Source organism: Pongo pygmaeus, chromosome 23 (assembly GCF_028885625.2).
Source record: "Pongo pygmaeus isolate AG05252 chromosome 23, NHGRI_mPonPyg2-v2.0_pri, whole genome shotgun sequence".
In the NCBI taxonomy this organism is placed as follows: Eukaryota; Metazoa; Chordata; class Mammalia; order Primates; family Hominidae; genus Pongo; species Pongo pygmaeus.
In genome coordinates this window covers 34,322,444-34,339,743 of record NC_085931.1, presented here as the reverse complement: position 1 = coordinate 34,339,743, position 17,300 = coordinate 34,322,444, and the positions used below count along the sequence as shown (strand labels likewise).

The following is a 17,300-nucleotide window of genomic DNA, read 5'->3' as shown; positions in this document are numbered from 1 at the left end:
TTTAAACCTCCTTGAGCCCTGGCCCATGTTAAGTCCGCGTGTCAGCCCTGTTCAGCAAGATGCCCACCCATGAAACCCCAGGTGAGGACTCGCTGAGTGTGCAAATGAATCCTTAAAAAGAGCAGCCCATCCCCAGGCCCTCTGCCCTCTGCCCCAGGCTGTCCCTAGATGTGTGGCCATGGCCACGTCCACCTGTGGATTCCATGCTGGGGCCACAGATTTTAGGATGTCGCTGTGTCTCCTGCTCTCCAATGTGGAGGTTCCCCATTACCGTTAGTGGAAGAACACAACTCCAGGCCCTTCATTTTTCTGTTTGTATGCCAATCCCGACATGATCTTTGCAGGCCTGCAGAAAACAAATCCACATACTGGCAGCCACGGCCCTCCTGCCGGGGTGGAAAGCTCTGCCTTGTGGCATCCAAATGGCTTTGAAACAAGTGATTGTAGAGCATGCTTCCTACCATTGTGTTTTGAGTGAGAACTTCCAGCAGTTGGGATTTTGAGCTAGTTTGTTATCTGAGTTCCTCATCCAAACCCCCTTAGAGAGAAGGGGAGAAGGAGGGAAGGAAGGAACCACACACCAGGGCACGTGGTGTTGCACCATGTGCAGCAACACATGAAGCAGTGGAGGCAGGTGGAGGTTTACAGCTCACATGAATATGATGAGGGTCAGCAGAATTGCGGCCACGTGCCCAGGAGCAGGGCTCCAGGTAGGAGCAGCCTAGGGACATTCTCAGTGATTCTGTTTCGTGTTGGTGTCCTGGTTTGGATTCATGCCATCTGCAACACAGCAGCCATCTCCTCTACAGTAAGCAAACTAAACCCTAAAAATACCTTACAGGCCGGGCACGGTAGCTCACACCTGTAATCCCAACATTTTGGGAGGCTGAGGCGGACAGATCACCTGAGGTCAGGAGTTTGAGACCAGCCTGACCAACATGGTGAAACCTCATCTCTACTAAAAATACAAAAATTAGCCGGGCTACAAAAAGTAGCCCAGCTACTCAGGAGGCCGATGCAGAGAATTGCTTGAACTCGGGAGGCGGAGCTTGCAGTGAGCTGAGATTGCGCCACAGCACTCCAGCCTGGGCAACAGAGCGAGACTCTGCCTCAAAAAAAAAAAAAACTACACGTGTAAAGCACTTCACAGTTTCAGAAGGGGTCGAAGACTCATCATCTTGTGTGGGCTGTGATTTCACTGAAGTCCAAGATAGCCAGGGTGGTGTGCCCAGGAAGTGTCAAACCTGGTTCAGACCCCTGTCTGCAAGCTTCATACTGGTGGTGGTGAGTTGTTTTTATCCAAGGCATAAAAGCTTTAGCTTTTTTCCTCAATTGCCAAGAATATCCAGGGTGACTTTAGCCCTCCTGGGAAGGTAGGGATCATAAGTTCCAGGGGCCACCAATCCGCAGGCAGATTCACCTGTTGCCACCTTAGAAAGCAACAGAAAGTTTAGTTCCAGACCTCATGCAGATGGGGACAGAGCACCAGGCTGCTCCCAGGCTCTTCTGTGGGGTCCAGGCATGGAGCAGAGGCATGAGGGGCAGATGGCAAGAGGCAGGTCTGGGGGCCGCCTGCAGACACTTGATGAGGGCCCCAGGATCAGGGGAGGAGTGCTCAGCAGGCAGTAGGGAAGACAGGGAAGGAACTCTTGCCCCAAGCATCCTGCAAGCAGTACCTCACTGTCATTCTCACAGTCATCCAGAGCAGTCTGGAAGGAGGCTGAGGCTCCGAGAGGCCAAGCACAGAGCTGGTCTGTGGGATCATTCTTCTCTCCCTGTGCTCCCCTGGCAGCCCGGAGCCCACTGTGGTCTGGGTTTGGGGATAGCTGGCAGGTTGTGTGAGTGGTGGCTGCTGGCAGGTAGTGGGTGGAGGAGGCCTTACTGGGTGCTGGTCACACCTGCAGAGCAAGGGTCTTGACTGAGTGAGGAAGGGAGAAGCCATTTCTCTGGTGATTCCATGCGATTTTGTGTCGTTTCATGTGTTTCCTCTCCAAGATACTGATCCTGTCATAATATTAACGGGCTGTGGTAGCCATGTGGAGGGGAGCTCCCTGCCTTCCTGCCTGGTGTTCTTGCACCGTGCCTTCCGAGAACCCAGCTTTGTTGTTCTTATATTTAGTCAATATGACTTCATTAGCAGTTAGACTTTTCAGCCTGGAACATTTCAAACCATGCAACAGCCAGTGACGTTGGGAGCAGAGGGCTGCGGGCTTCTTCCTCACTTCCCTGGAGGAACCCCTTTTTCAGAGCCCGGCTCATTCTCCCCACATGATCTCTGTGGATGGGGGAGGAGGCAGAGCAGCCAGTGGGCGCTCAGGCTTCACTTGGGCTCCCTACTTTCTGCCTCCAGCTTATCACATAGGGTGCCTTGGAGCCACGTGCAGCAGTCTGGCCTGGCTACCCTCCAGCCCTCCAAGGGTTAAGGGAGGTAGGGCCCCCACCCAGCCTTCTTTTGGGCTTTACTTGTATTGATAGGAAATTTCGTTGTCAGGTACTCAAATGTGAACTTCCTCAGCCTGGAACTGAAGGAGCCATTGTTTTCCTCCCGGTTCAGGTCACTGTGGCATGCTTTGTAAATGAAGTCTCTCTTCCCGGAGGTTCCAGGTGGGGCGGGGGTGCTGGAGCAGCAGCTTCTTCCCTGGTGGGGTGTTGGGTTTATCTTGAGGAAGCGGAGGGGGAAGGCTGGGGTTCCCACAGCCAGGCGGATGGGACACAGGAGCCTCTGCCTCGAGGCGCTGTGCAGTGGTGAGGCCAGGCACGTCCACGACCCTGCCAGAGCTGCCTGCATTTCAGGGAGCAGAAGGGGCGGCTGGGGCAGGAAGTGAAGGTTTGTTTTCCTCCAGAAGTGAATGTGACCTCTGAGGGCCAGGCACTGCCATTGGCCTCACACAGAGCTCCACACGTTATTAAGAAGCTTCCTGGCCTCCTGTCCCTGCAAGGATGCCTCTTTCATCAAGCGCTTAGTCCCTTGGACCTGGCTCTTTTTTTTTAGTACCTTTAATAGACTTTTTCCTCTGCATTTTGAACAAGGGGACCTTGCATTTTCATTTTGTAGTGGGCCCTGCAAATTATGGAGCAAGTGAGTCCCGGCCCATTCTTCATTTGTCTTGCATACTTCATTCCTGCCTCTTCTCTGTACCCCAATCCTAGACTTACTTCACTGTGGAAAGGTGCACAGGGCATTAGGAAATCTTACCTAGACAACTAAAGGAAAGCAGGCCCATCCTCCTATGATACACCTCACTTTGAATGATCCCAGAGACCCGCTCTGTGGCCTGGGTGAGTGTCTTGGCCTCTCGGAGCCTCACCCTCCTTCCAGACTGCTGTAGGTGACTGTGAGAGTGAAAGTGAGTACTGCTCACAGGATGCCTAGGGCAAGGGTTCTTGTCCTGTCCTGTCTTCTCTGCCGCCTGGCTAGCACTCCTCCCTGGTCCTAGTTTCTTCCCTAAAGAGCTGCTTTCTGAGATTCCAATGAGATCAAAGAGATGAGATTGCATGCGTGTGCGTGTGTTCAGGGGTCTTCAGTCAGCAGTAACTGTCAAGCCCTGTTTGCCACAAGGCACCTTTTTCATTAGGTCATCAGAACCCTTTATGGGGTGGTAACTGTTAAATCATGGCCAGAGCAGAGAGCCGCGTGGAGGGCGGGCCAGGCGGGAATGTAGCAGGTCTTACTCTCAGGACTGCATCTTCATGGCCAGAAAGTGTGAGGACTACAGCACTGAGGCAGAGAGGATTCTCACCTGGCCCAGGTATTTGGGGAGGGCTGATGTCAGTGGATGCCTGGTGGCACACATTTAGGTAGCTAGGTCAGACTGTCGGCACACCAGCCACCACAGGCTTGCTGCCACCTTCCCCTGCGACTCTTGGCAGGTTTGCATTTCCTTGTTCCTTAATCTGGTCACTTTCCTCACAGCAGTTTATAACAATATCTCTGGGTCATATCAGAGAAGCTGGAAGCAGCAGATGGTCAGATTAATGAGAGGAAATGGCCTATGAAAGTAACTCTTGGGGCTGCTGTCCTTTGGAAGGCTCATGCTTTGCACAGACACTGGAGCGTTCTGGGCACGTGCAGTCAGAAGCCAGACAATACATTCTGATGATGCAGGTGATGAGAAGTCAGCCTCGTGATCCTCCACATTGTCTGCTGCTTTGTAAGGACACCTGCCTAGAGCTGTGAGGCTGGACTGACGGTCTCCCTCGCAGGGGCGGCCTACCCAGCCTGCTTTACTTGGGTCCTTGCTGGTTGGACACATCCTCACAGCTCTGAGCCTGGGTTCCCATGGCCCCCACCTGCCCTTGTCTCTGAGCCAGGTCCCTGACTTGGTGTTAGGTCCTAACAGTATATAAAGAGGGGTCAGGATTCGTAAAGTGCTTTGTAAACTTTGTAAGATTCTATACAGATATAGTTAATAACATAATGATAATAATAGTGTTAATATTATTCTGGGAATCACTCATTCCTGGGAGGAGTATAAAGTGCTCCCCAGGAGCTGGACAGTTTGCATTGAATAATAAAATTTGGGCTTTCTCAGTCACCTAGGAAGCTGGCTCTTGGTGCAGTTGAAGGTAGCGTGAAATAATGAAAGTGGGACAGGGTGGTGGGGAGGTGTTCTTGTTCAGCTTGTGGTGTCTGCATAAAGTGTGTATTAGGAAAATTGAAATGTGTAAATTCATCTTCATAAGGACTCTTGCAAATAAGCCTTTAGGCTACATACCAGCTGAATTGCAGAATATTTTATATGATAAAATACTCTGGGCCAGGTAAGGTGGATCACACCTGTAATCCCAGCACTTTGGGAGGCTGAGGTGGGGAGGATTGCTTCAGCCCAGGAGTTCAAGGCTGCAGTGAGCTATGATTGTGCCACTGCACTCCAGCCTGGAGACAAAGTGAGATCCTGTCTCTTTAAAAAGTAATAATAAAAAATGAATTATATATTCCTTTTATAGTTAAAAATACTTTAAAACATGGAATAAGGTGCCCCTTAAAAGAAAGTCAAGGCTGGGTACAGTGGCTCATGCATGTAATCTCACTGCTTTGGAGGCTGAGGCGAGATCGCTTGAGCTCAGGAGTTTCAGACCAGCCTGGGCGACATAGCAAACCTCATCTCTACAAAAAAACAAACAAAATTAGCTGGACGTGGTAGCACGTACCTGTAGTCCCAGCTACTCAGGAGGCTGAGGTAGGATTGATTAACCCCAGGAGGTTGTCAAGGCCGCAGTGAACCAACTGCACTCTAGCTTGGGTGACAGAGAGACCCTGTCTCAAAAAATTTTAAAAAGTTGAGGTGGTTCCCCAAGACGTGGCATGGAGAGCACATAGCCGGCCTTAATCGGCTCCTAATGCAAGATGGGGGCTGTCAGATGATGACACCTTCAAGTTACAGAGGTGTTTTGGTTTGTGGTTTGTGTGTTTTTTCGGAGATGGGGGGGTCTCACTGTGTTGGCAGGCCGGGGTGTAATGGCTGTTCACAGGCACAGTCATACCATGCTGCAGCCCTGATCTCCTGGGCTCAAGGGATCCTCCTGCCTCAGCCTTCTGAGTAGCTGGGACCACAGGTGCATGCCTGGCAGCAAATTGCAGAGGTTTTTGATGGACTGCAAGTCTTAGCTTAGAGTCCCTGATCTGGGAGGTCAGGCTGAGTCATAACTTTTCTTAACAGAACAGCCCTGCCCCACTCCTGTGCCTCATGCTTCTCCCTGGCAGAGTTGAGGCCACAGCCTGCAGGGCTGAGGAGCCCTGTACGCATCCCACCTCCCCACACCAGACACTAAAAAGACCAATGCACAGAGGATCGAGGCATTTAATCAGACCACTAAATTGCCTCATCAAAGACATCTTTAAGCAAAACCTGTATTTTCAGATTACTTTTTTTAACCACAAGTGTGTGGTGGGGTACACTACAGCAATCTCCAGTACATGTGGTGCGTGGCCTGGACCAATGCTCAGGGGGCCACGTTGTTGCTCTCCTTGGCTTCTCACCATCCATCAGAGCAGGTGTCGTTACAGTGAAAGGGGCAGAAGGTGTCTTCATGTGTGGGCATACTTTGAGATACACCCTGACTTGGAGGATCTTTTACGTGCTTCAACAACCAATGGAGAATGAGTTGCATTTTAATACATGGTGCTTTAAAGGTCGTTGATTACCGGCCAGGTGCGGTGGCTCACACCTATAATCCCAGCACTTCAGGAGGCCGAGGCGGGTGGATCACGAGGTCAAGAGATTGAGACCATCCTAGCTTACAGTGAAACCCTGTCTCTACTGAAAATACAAAAAAAATAGCCAGGTGTGGTGGCACATGCCTGTAGTCCCAGCTACTCAGGAGGCTGAGGCAGGAGAAATCACTTGAACCCGGGAGGTAGAGGTTGCAGTGAGCCGAGATCATGCCACTGCACTCCAACCTGGCGACAGAGTGAGACTCCATCTCAAACAAACAAATCAAAAAAAAAAAAAAAAACAGGGGGGGGTCATTGATTACCACCCACATCCTCTGGTCTGTACTGTCACCCCAACAGGTCATGGTAGAGGCCAGCTTCAGCAGCCTAGGGTCCTCTCTTTATATGCAACAGCTAGTAAGTCAGCAAGACGCCACGTGTTATACCAGGCCCAGGTGTGACCACGCAGGGGCAGCCATCTACAGCTGGTGGGTGGGACGGGTTGGGGAGTCATAGATACCAGGTAGCCCGTGGACACAGCCGCCCTGCCCTGGTTTTGGTTTTGTGTTTTGGAGGCCGTGCAGCATCTGAGGCCTCCTGCGTCCTCCTTGGCATCTCCTAAGAGGGTCTCAGCATGTGTTGATTACATGTTTTTCTTCCTTTCCTTCAGAATATTGACATTACAAACTTCAGCAGCAGCTGGAACGATGGGCTGGCCTTCTGTGCCCTCCTGCATACATATCTCCCTGCCCACATTCCATATCAAGAACTGAACAGCCAGGATAAGGTAGGCCATGGAGGGCCAGCTCCTGGCACCCACCTCACAGGGTTGGAGGGCGGAGAACCAAGGGCAGCACCTGCCTCAGCAGGTCACATGCCACAGCGCTGGCTTGCAATTGCCTCGTGCCATCTGGGTCTTATTCTAGGATCAGGTCATTCATGCTGAGCCCACCAGTCCCTGACCCACCTTGTGTGGAGTATTTGGTTGATTCAGAATTCCCCAAGTGATATCATTCCTAGTGGGAGCAGCCAGTGCTTCCTGAGTGACATTTAGGATGAAGAGCTTCATCAGGAGGGGGCCAAGAAGCTCCCTGAAGGCAGGAGTAGTCAGGCAGTGCTGACCAGGCCAGGCCAGCCTCCTGCCACCTTGAGGAGGGCTGTCACTCCATGGCCCGTTCTGCACTGTGGGCCTTAGAACTGGCAAGAAACACCAACCCTGTGCACTCCAGGGCATGGTTTAATGTTTCATCCAGAGAGTTCCTTGGGGACAGGGTCAGGGAAGAAGCCCTACCCAGAGGGCCACTAGAGAAGATCCAGGCCCGCAGCCCCCACCCCAGTCCCTTGCTTTCCCCATGTCAGCCCCCAGCCCTGCAGACAACCCTCGAAGATCCCTGTGGGGGAAGCTCATTTGATGAGTATTCCTAACTAGCTTTTGGGGGTACGTGTTCAGGCGCCACAGCATTGGTGCGGCAGAAGTAGGATTCTTCAGGAGTGAGGAAAGAACAGGTGTTGGTGGGTCACTCTGCAGCAGGTCGGGAGGGGAGGGTGGCCGGGCCTAGTACAGGGTACTTAGTGCAGACGCAGAAGCTCAGGCTCCCAGCATAGGTTTGTTGTGGCACCAGGTAGAGGTGAGTGTCATCCTTCAGATGCATCTGTCCTAGGCGATTGTGGAGGCCACGTGACTTTCTCTGTGCCTTGTTCATGCACTGCAGTGACATGGTTTCTTTTACAGAGAAGGAACTTCATGCTGGCTTTCCAGGCAGCTGAAAGTGTCGGCATCAAATCCACACTGGTGAGCCCTTGTCCCCCTGAGTCATTGGCAGGGCCCTCCTGGTTAAGAAGAGTTCAGTCCTGTTTAAGCTGAATCCTCGTGGGCATGGGGTAGTGTGGCTGCCTGGTAAAAGGCAGCTATGGGGTGCTCTGGGGCCAAGGGAGGGTCCCGTCAAGGGTGGGTGCAGATGTGGGATCTTGTGTCCTGGCCCCCAGCACTTTATCTCACGTGAAACACCCTAAGGATGCCCCCTGAAAGGGTGGGAGGCCTGAGACCATGGGCCCAGCCAACCTTACTTGGGACGGCTCTTCGCAGTCATCACTTCCATAAGGGAATCCCTCAGGTTAGAAGAAAAATGTCATATGTTTATAAATCTCGCTGTCAAAAACACCATACCAGCAGGTCCATCTGCCTTGTTCATCTAGAGCGAGAGGGCAAGGCAGCTCCCAGCCAAGGCAGGCGGCTTTAGAGGCTGGACCGGAGGCTCCTGCACTTTCTCGTGATGGTGTGGGGAGCTGCCACTCACAGGACAGAAGTGTGGAAACCCGGCATGTTCTCAGGTTCTTTAGGCCTCTCACGCTTGTACCTTGCCAAGCCCAACTTTCTGGGAGAAAACATAGCGTCCAAATCCAAAGCCAAAGCTTCTACACCCAGAGACGCTTTTATTAAGTAAACTGAGTGCTGCAGCATCACATGGGACACACAGACCATCAGGGGATTTTCAGAAAGGGCGGAGAGCCCACAGGCCAGGCCAAGCCCCAAACAGTCCTAGATCTGGGGCCCTCCAGGGCCACTTCCCCATCCCTGTGCCCCCAGCCTAACCTGTAGCAACTGGAGGTGCTGTGAAGAAGTGTTTACGCCCATGTTCACTCATTAGAGTGTTCATGCCACAGGTGCATCTAAATCCCTAGAAATGTGCTTTTTTTAGAGTGGCCTCTGTTCACCTGTACAGGGAAAAATAAGTTAAATATTCCCCCATTCCTGGATATTTTACAAAACATGTGTAAAGTTCCAATATATAAAAAAAGCAGGCCTTTTTCCCACCCCCAAAAGCTTCTATAGTCAAGATTCTTGCATTGAACAGGCAGGTTTTCGTTTTCTGCACCAAGTCACCAAGGGCGCCCTCCTGATCCTGTGTGCTCAGCCACAAGTCCTGTGCTCGTTACCCATGGGAAGGGAAGGATCTCTCAGGCCGGCCCCTTGGGTCACTGCCCGAGCCTTCAGCAGCAGCAGTGTATCACTTTTTGAGGCCTTCTGTCTCATGTTAAAGGCTGTGAGACACTGGAGTGGGGTGGGGTTGGGTCCACGGTTTCCCAAGTTTATTTTCCTAGAACATCAGTTCACCGGTCACAGGTCACTGGCGTTCTGCAAAGCACAGTTACAGAGCAGAGTCTTGGATGATTTCAGACTGTTGCCCATGGTGAAGGCCATCAGAGTGTTGGTTCTGGGAGCCCCTGACAGAGAGAAATTCTCCTAGGCCAATGCCTGGGGCTGAGAAGGGCTCTCAGAAGGGTCTCCCAAGGAATGGTTTAAGAAGAGAGGCAGGCGCAGGGAGGAAGAAGGAAGTTCCCCCGCCCAGACTGGATGAAACCTGTCCTGTCCTGCAGAGCCGTGAGCAGGGAGGCACCTTGCCTGTGGCTCTGGGGCAGGGGTGGATGGCCTGGGGACGATGCTGATGCCCAGGGAGGAAGCGTTCTTGGCTAGGCTTTAAAAATGTGTAATTAGGCCTAGAAAATCTTTCAAGGCCCCATCCGACTCCAAGAGCCCATGTTGCTATGGCGGAGCCCATTGGGACAGCCTGGAGGTGACCTGCAGTTCTAACCAAGCCTCTTCCTTGTCTGTCAGGACATTAATGAAATGGTACGGACTGAACGACCCGATTGGCAGAACGTGATGCTGTATGTGACGGCGATCTACAAGTACTTTGAGACCTGAGCATGCCAGGAGGAGCCGCCCCAATAGCGGGGGTACCCCTCCACAGCGACCGAGCGACGCCAACGCCATTAGCTACGCACCCCTGTAAAGCTTCCAGCAACTCTGGGCTGCCCCACAGCGTGTGAGCCTCCAGCTCGGGGCTTCCGTATTGGCAGAACTCAGCTGTGTGGCCCACAGCTCCCACCAGGGCCCCTCCCACGTGACCCATCCATTCAGGTCGTGTGGGCTCAGCACACATCCTGCAGGCCGGTGGCTGCTGGAGTTTTCCTTCTGAAGAGAATATTGAACTACACTAGTGCTCCAGGGCACCAAACATAAAGGGCTCATGCACAGCTGAATTTGGGAAAAGGGATTCAGTTCTGTGGGAAACTCACTGGGGTTGATGCAGGCTCGGCTGCGGCACTTCTTGACTATTGGCTGGGGTGGGTTCCGGTGCTGGTGAGAACCCAGAAGGAGAGTCAGCGCCTGGCAGTTCCCAGTGCCCTGGGCCCTTCACCGTCCTAGTTTGGAGGAGCATGTCACCACAGACGTGAGTCAGCTGCCCCACACCTGACGGGGCTGTCCCGGCCGACACAATCCAGGCGTGTTCAGCCTGAGCTGGGAGAGTATCTAGAGGGCGTGGTACGGGCACGCCAGGGCTGGGGTGCTGCTGCTGCGCTCACGTGGCTGGGCTTTCTGGCGGGAAGCAGTTGCAGGGGCCCCTTGCCTGGATTCTGCAACCTGTCTTCCAGCCTGGAAGGGGTTTGGAGTCCCAGCTCTGGCTTTAGATTTCTTCATCGTAAGGCGTTTTTCTAGTTAGGATTTTTGTTTTGTTATAAGCAATGCTGGAAAAAGTTGCTCCTGTTCTGTTAGTACCAAAGTTACATTGTTTCAATAATCATAGAAATCTAAACAAGATCTGTACATTAGCATGGTGAGAGCAAGGAATGAAGCAGGAAATAGGAGAAAAGTAAACAACTTTAGGGAGCCCAGGCAGTGTCATTTAAACTCACTGAGTCACTAAGACATAATTCTCCTAGGCCAGAGTTTAAGAAAGTGCCTTAACTCTTCTTGTGAGGGCAGCCACTTGCCCTCCATGGCCAAGGCGGGACCTCTAAGACTCAGTGGTTGAGTTGTGTCCTACCACCGTGCCCGCCCTCCCCAGGTGCCGGGTCCATGCCCCCCGTGCCCGCCCTCCCCAGGTGCCGGGTCCATGCCCCCCGTGCCCGCCCTCCCCAGGTGCCGGGTCCATGCCCCCCGTGCCCGCCCTCCCCAGGTGCCGGGTCCATGCCCCCCGTGCCCGCCCTCCCCAGGTGCCGGGTCCATGCCCCCCGTGCCCGCCCTCCCCAGGTGCCGGGTCCATGCCCCCCTTGCCCGCCCTCCCCAGGTGCCGGGTCCATGCCCCCCGTGCCCGCCCTCCCCAGGTGCCGGGTCCATGCCCCCTGTGCCCGCCCTCCGCAGGTGCCGGGTCCATGCCCCCCGTGCCCGCCCTCCCCAGGTGCCGGGTCCATGCCCCCCGTGCCCGCCCTCCCCAGGTGCTGGGTCAATGCTGTTTGAACCAAAGCCTTATTTAAAGGTGGTCACTGGAGATGCTGTCAGGCTAGAACTCAACAGCTGTTTTTGGGAATAGGGATCTCCCGTGTGCCTAACGCAGTAGCTATTGGTTTGAACAATGTCCAGACAAGACCTGTAGCTTTGAGAATACAACTGTGTTTGGCACCTGCATAGCACCATGAGGAAGACCAGCCACTAGTGGAAGCGGGGTCACTGCCCCACAGACTGGATGCCCCACAGACTGGCTCCCAGGAGGCCCAGCCAGCCCGATTGTGGGCTGAGGGGTCTGCATTCAAGCACGATGTTCTAGAGTAGGAGTTTAACGTGTCTGCGTAGCCTAGAATGTGGTTATTAGGAAAGGGGCTGTGCATGTGGGTGCGGCTGGCGGTACACCTGGTCACCAGATGGCCAGGAGCTGCCCATCAGCCCTGCTGCCGCCGGCTGGATGCCCTTTGGTGAAATGCCCATTTTCAGCTAAGAAAGGAGAGGCCAGGCAAGCAAAGTCATGCCACAAAGCATACCAGAGACCCCCGCAGATGCCTGGCCCAGTCCCGCCCCCCGTCTGAGTTGTGTTCTTGTTGCTGTTCCTCTGTTGATGGCCAGCTCTGCTGTTGGCATGAGCCACTGATGTTCATGTGAGAATTATTGTTTTTAAGTGTCTCTCCACTTAGGTGTCCTCAGTTCCCACTTTAGCTCTCATTTGCCTTCACAGAGGCCAGTCCACCTGTCCGGATCCAGCTGTCTGGTCATGGTTTGGTATATTTATTTTGTCTTTCAGGGGCTGTTTTGCCCTAAGAATGAGGTGACTTTCCTGGGTCTGCAGTTCCCAACTTTATCTCTTGCTGGCCATGCGAGCCTAGCCCTGGTGCCTCATGGGATGGGGGGGTAGGGGTCCCCAGGATCTTCTGGAGGAAGGTGGCCATGGATGGATGGGCTATATCTGTGTTTTCCCTCTGGTAGTCTCATGGGTCCAGCATCAGGCCTGGGGTCAGCAACAGGGAAAGAGGGAGGGCGCGGAGAGAGCCTGGCCCCGCCTATCTAGAGGCTTGCCTCGGGCCCCTCCTTGGGGAAGGTTTGCGTGCAGAGCTGCAGGGGAGAGGGTTCCAGAAGCGTTGCCTTTTGCCTCATCTAATAGGATCCTTAGGACACTGTGGGCTTTAGGAATGACTATAGATGCTCACACGTGTTTAAAGTGACATTTAGAGATGCTCTCAGTCCTGTGGCACCTGGCACGAAGTCTCCAGGAAGCCACTTTGCCTCTTCTCCCTTCAAGCACAAGCTTTACTGCAAAAGGGCCAGTCGCGTTTCTATTTCTCTTGATCCCAGGCTTCTGCAGACTGACGATACTTTTAAATGTTGTTCTAGTAAATATTCTTGAATGTATTAAAATGGCTGAAACAACAAGCTTGGGCTTTTCTAGCTTGCCCTCCACTCCCTGCCATCCCTCTGACGTCGCATAAACCAGAACCCAGCTCCCTCCTGGGACTGGCTGTGGAGAGGAGGGCACCTCTGAGCCAGCCTGTGGCCCTACCCCAAGGCGCACTTCCTCGTGTGGGAAGATCCTGACCAGGAGTCCAGGGTGGCCTCCCCTGGGCCACAGCACATCACCGTGTGGCCTGGGGCTGTGGGACAGTGAGCCCTGTAACCACTGGGGTTCTGTGACAGATGCCAAGACCCCAGAGACCATGGCAGAGCTGCCCCAAGGAGAGTGGAAGCCCCTACATAGCCCAGACACATGCCTTCCCCGGGGACTGGGGAGTGTGTCTCGAGGGGTTTTGTTTGTTTTGAGGCATGTATCATCTTGGAAATAATTGTCAGGATGTATAAAATAGAGAAGAAGAAAAAAAGTATACTACCCACAGGCAACCAGATAAACCTTTTTTTCTGTGCATTGTTTTTTGTTGGTTGTTTTGAGACGGGGTCGATCACGGCTCACCACAGCCTTAACATCCAGGGCTGCAGCAATCCTCCAGCCTCAGGCTCCCGAGTAGCTGGGACCACAGGTGTGTGCCACTATCTCCAGCAGTTTATTTATTTATTTTTTTCTTTTTTTTTTTTTTTTTTGTAGAGATGGGCTTTTCGCCATGTTGCCCAAGCTGGTCTTGCACTTCTGGGCTGAAGCAATCCTCTCACCTTGGCCTCCCAGAGCCTTGGGATTACAGGTGTGAGTCCACAGTGATTGTGAATGCACTGAGCTGGCCTGGAGAACACTCTTACCACCTTGTCCACGTCACATGCAAAAGGCCCATGGTGGTGGTGCCTCCTGCACACGAGGGCATGTAGTGAGTGCCCTTCCCAGGTGGAGACTCCTCAGGGTTGGGAGCCCAGCAACTGCCTTGCCCCTGAGTAAGCCAGGAGTTGTGCTGTGACCTGCAAGTGCTCAAGAGCTGCACCCCTGGGTGCCAACAGCTGCAGGCACCCTGGGGTGGGCAGTGGGCAACAGCTGTAGAGCTGGGAGCGGGGCGTGAAAGGACTGGGGCAAGACTGGGCTTGGACTCAGCTCCTCCCTGCTTAGCAGCCTCTGCATTGTGTCCTCTGCCGTGTGGAGGGGGTTCTGCCCTAGTGGTCAGCTAGCATCCATGGAGCCTGCAGGGCGGGCCCTGTGTGCAGCGGCGTCCCCGCCAGCGCACCTGGGCCTTGTCCTGGGCAGCACAGACCCCTTAGCCACCACCCCCAGGTGGGGCAGTCACTCCCAGATCTTCTGTCTGTCCCGCCTGCAGTGCAGCTGCCTTGGATGCTGACTAGGGTGGCCCTGAGGGGATCCTTCTGTCCCAAGTTATGGGCCTGCGGGGCACGTCCACAGTGCCACGCCCCTCAATTTGGAGCTGGCTCTGCTGCTTCCCAGGGCAGCACCTCTGGGGAGGGCATTGTTTCTACCTTCACTCAAAGTCCCAGGATCTCTGAGGGACAGCGTAATAGGTGGAAGGGAGAAGCTGTGAGATTCCAGGGAGAGTGGAGAGATTCCAGAAGGATCCCTTAAACCCCTCCAGCACCCTCAGGGGCCTGCGGTCCTGTGCCCAGATGCCATGCCCTGCCCCGCCCCAGCAGCCCTGCCTGGCCAGCTCTATGGCCCCAGCCCCACGGGGCCGGCACTTCCTGCAACCTCGGGGTAGCCTGGGTTCTATTTTAGGTTGTCCCTTAGGTGAGGAACCAGGGCAGACAGAGCCAGTCTCAACATGCTTGCAGCCACTTCCCCGTACATCAGGTGGGTGAGGACAGACTCCTGGGTTGCTGAGATTCGGGGATCTGGATTCTGGCAGGAGCTTTGACCCCAACAGGTCTGGACCTTACTGGGCATCTACAGGAGCTGGGCCGGGCACAGGAGAGGACTCCATCTCCCCTGCCTGACAGGAGAGGACTCCACCTCCCCGGCCTGACCGGCCCCCTCAGGCTGGGAGCGCGTCAGGGAGCCTGCTGTGAGGCAGGGGGAGGGGTGTGGAGAGACCGGGCACAGCCTGCCAGTTGACCGCACCAGGCCCAGAGCAGGTGCTAAAAGGTCTGGTCTTTTGTCTGCACCCTCCCGTGTGTGTGAGGAAGGGGTGGCAGGGGGTCTGCAGTCTTAAGAGCCAAGCAGAAAAGAAGGGCCAGGGCAGGCACCCACCAGGCAGGAAGCAGGTGCGCTCCGAGGGGAAGCACGGGCCATCGCAGGGCTGGGTTGCACCCAAGACTTCTGCCAAGTCGGGACACACAGGTCCTCCCCAGGTCAGCCACCGACACTTGGGATGTGCTGGGCTTGTTTCCACATGTGCAAAGCGGGGACCCCTTCTGGGCCTTCATATCAGGCACCCTCTCTGATGTGGGGTACAGAGGCCTGGTAGGTCATGGGGCTGGGGCCACAGGGAGAGCGGGCAGGTGGCTTAGAGCCACTGGGTGATGAGTGGCGAGCCCCGGTATGAGGGCTGCAGAGGACTGTCACTGCCCACCCTGGAGCCAGGGCTCCACTCCCCTCAGGGCCTGCTTTCCCATCTACGCCGATCATCCCCAAGGCCGGGTTGCTAGCGGGTTGCTGTTTGTCCTGACACCCAGAAGGAGATATGGGGTGAACATCTTGAGTGGGGTGGGGTGAGTTGGAGGAGGATGACCAGTGACTCGGAGATCACTTCCTCCGTATGTTTCTTCTGCCTTTGCAGGACCTCTGTTAGGATAAACTGGAGCCTTGTGAGGTCCCTGCCCCATTGGAGAAGTTGGGGAGCACCCAGGGTGACCCAGTTGGTTTCCAGGGATCCTTCCCCTGCTCACCGGCTGCTTGTCCTGGGCCTGGCGTGTCTTGCTCCTGATGCAGCTCAGCTGGCCTCAGAGCAAACAATGAGGGCCAGAGGCCACCAGGTGCATCCTGGGCAGGAACAAAGGGCCGGAATCCTGGAGCTGGGGAGGCCCAGCTGGCTCCGCCGCCGGGCCTGAGGATCTGGAGCCTGGATGGAAGGAAGGGTGGGTGCCCACAGCCTTTTCAAAGCCTGCCTGGGGCTGGGCAGGGAAACCAAGGCCTGGAGCCAGAAGCCGGGGCCTGTCAGGGGCCTCCCTGTGCCCACCAAAGGGCAGTGGTTGTGATCGGAGAGCTTCTGCCCCTCAGCCTTGTTGCTCCCTTGGGCCTGGGCGGGGGCGGCCCAAGCACCTGCACAGGGACCTCCCCTAGCCCCACAGCCTTGGTATCTAAGGACAGCACTCAGCTGAGGTGGGTACGGGGCTGGCAAGGGGGCAGCAAGGCCAAGACTGAGGAGGTGGCCTTAAGGCACGTGGTGCCGAGAACACAGGCCCCCCCCCCCCGGAGAAGACAAGCTGGCCCGTGGGGCAGGCAGTTTGGGGACATCCCTGCCAGGTGCCATTCCCCATCCCTGAACTGGACGGCTTGGCCTGTGCCCAGTCTCTGGGCAATGGCAGCGCTGGAGACCTGGGCCAAAGCACCTGACAGATGACACAGGACCGCGGGGCTCTCTGCCTCTGAAGGGCCAGGGAGGAGCCCAGTACGGGAAGGGTGGGGGCCTGGGCTGAGCCGACCCATCACAGCCTCCTTGGCACTGGCTCCTCGTGGGTGGCTGTGGGGACTGTGGAGCTGGCTCTGGGGCTGGAGCCACTCCAGGCCCTGCCTGACCACCCCCGGCCTCAGGACACAGTTCCACCGGCGCCACTGCTGAGGAATGGAGGAACTGCCCCTTGAGCCCTGAATGTTAAGGGCTTTGGCACTGTGACCCTGAGGACCAGCTTTGGAACAAAGCCATCACTCCCTGCGTAAGGACGTTGCGGCTGCAACCCTGCTGTGGGACTGGGGTGCACATGGCTAGACCATGCATGGGAAGGTCCACGCAGGAAGGTTGCGGGCCGCAGGATGGGAATGGCAGAGGAGTCACTGGGGTCCACACTGGGGAACAAGACCCTCAGAATCGGCTGAGGGCTGGTTTCCGCCTCATGAGCCCCCTGAGCCCCTCAGGAAGACTCAGGACGCTCCGTGCATGTTTGCTGAATAACGGCTTGAATGAATCTGGGTCCAGCAGGTGTGGGCGGGAGGGGTTTGTCCCCACTACGGGAGAGGTTTTACCTCGTGGAGAGCCCCAGAAGCAAGGATGGGGAGCCAAGGATGGGGGCAGGGGAGGGCCCCATGGCCATCAGCATCCCTCACCCCTACCTTGTGGTTTGACTTAACCTCCAGGAGGGGGCAGGGCAGACACAAGACACCCATTTTACAGGTGAGGATATGGGTCGTGGAAGGTCTGCAGGGAAGCCCCTGCCGCTGGTCCCAGGGCGGTGTCCCCGCCTGGAGGGGGAGCTCCTCCACTAAGGAAAGCGAGGGCCATGGGAGAGGGCGAGCTCCTTTGAATAGAGGGTCAGCAAAGGCCAGGATGGGGGGTGGGCACCAGGGCCAGGTCTCCTTGGAAAGACCTGGGGACAGCGCCCCAAGAGTCTCATGTGGGT

General features: G+C 55.3%; 1 protein-coding gene across 6 annotated transcripts in view; it reads left to right on the top strand.

Annotated features, from left to right (window-relative positions):
* SPECC1L (sperm antigen with calponin homology and coiled-coil domains 1 like) overlaps positions 1-12,797 on the top strand; it is a 148,148-nt gene extending 135,351 nt beyond the window's left edge. For all 6 annotated transcript variants that reach the window (XM_054469313.2, XM_054469318.2, XM_054469312.2 and 3 more), the window contains 3 exons: positions 6,825-6,941; positions 7,887-7,946; positions 9,771-12,797. In XM_054469313.2, coding sequence (XP_054325288.1) covers positions 6,825-6,941; positions 7,887-7,946; positions 9,771-9,860 — 267 coding nt within the window. In that variant the 3' untranslated portion in view covers positions 9,861-12,797. The remainder of the gene's footprint in view (positions 1-6,824; positions 6,942-7,886; positions 7,947-9,770) is intronic.
* The last annotated feature ends 4,503 nt before the right edge of the window (positions 12,798-17,300 follow it).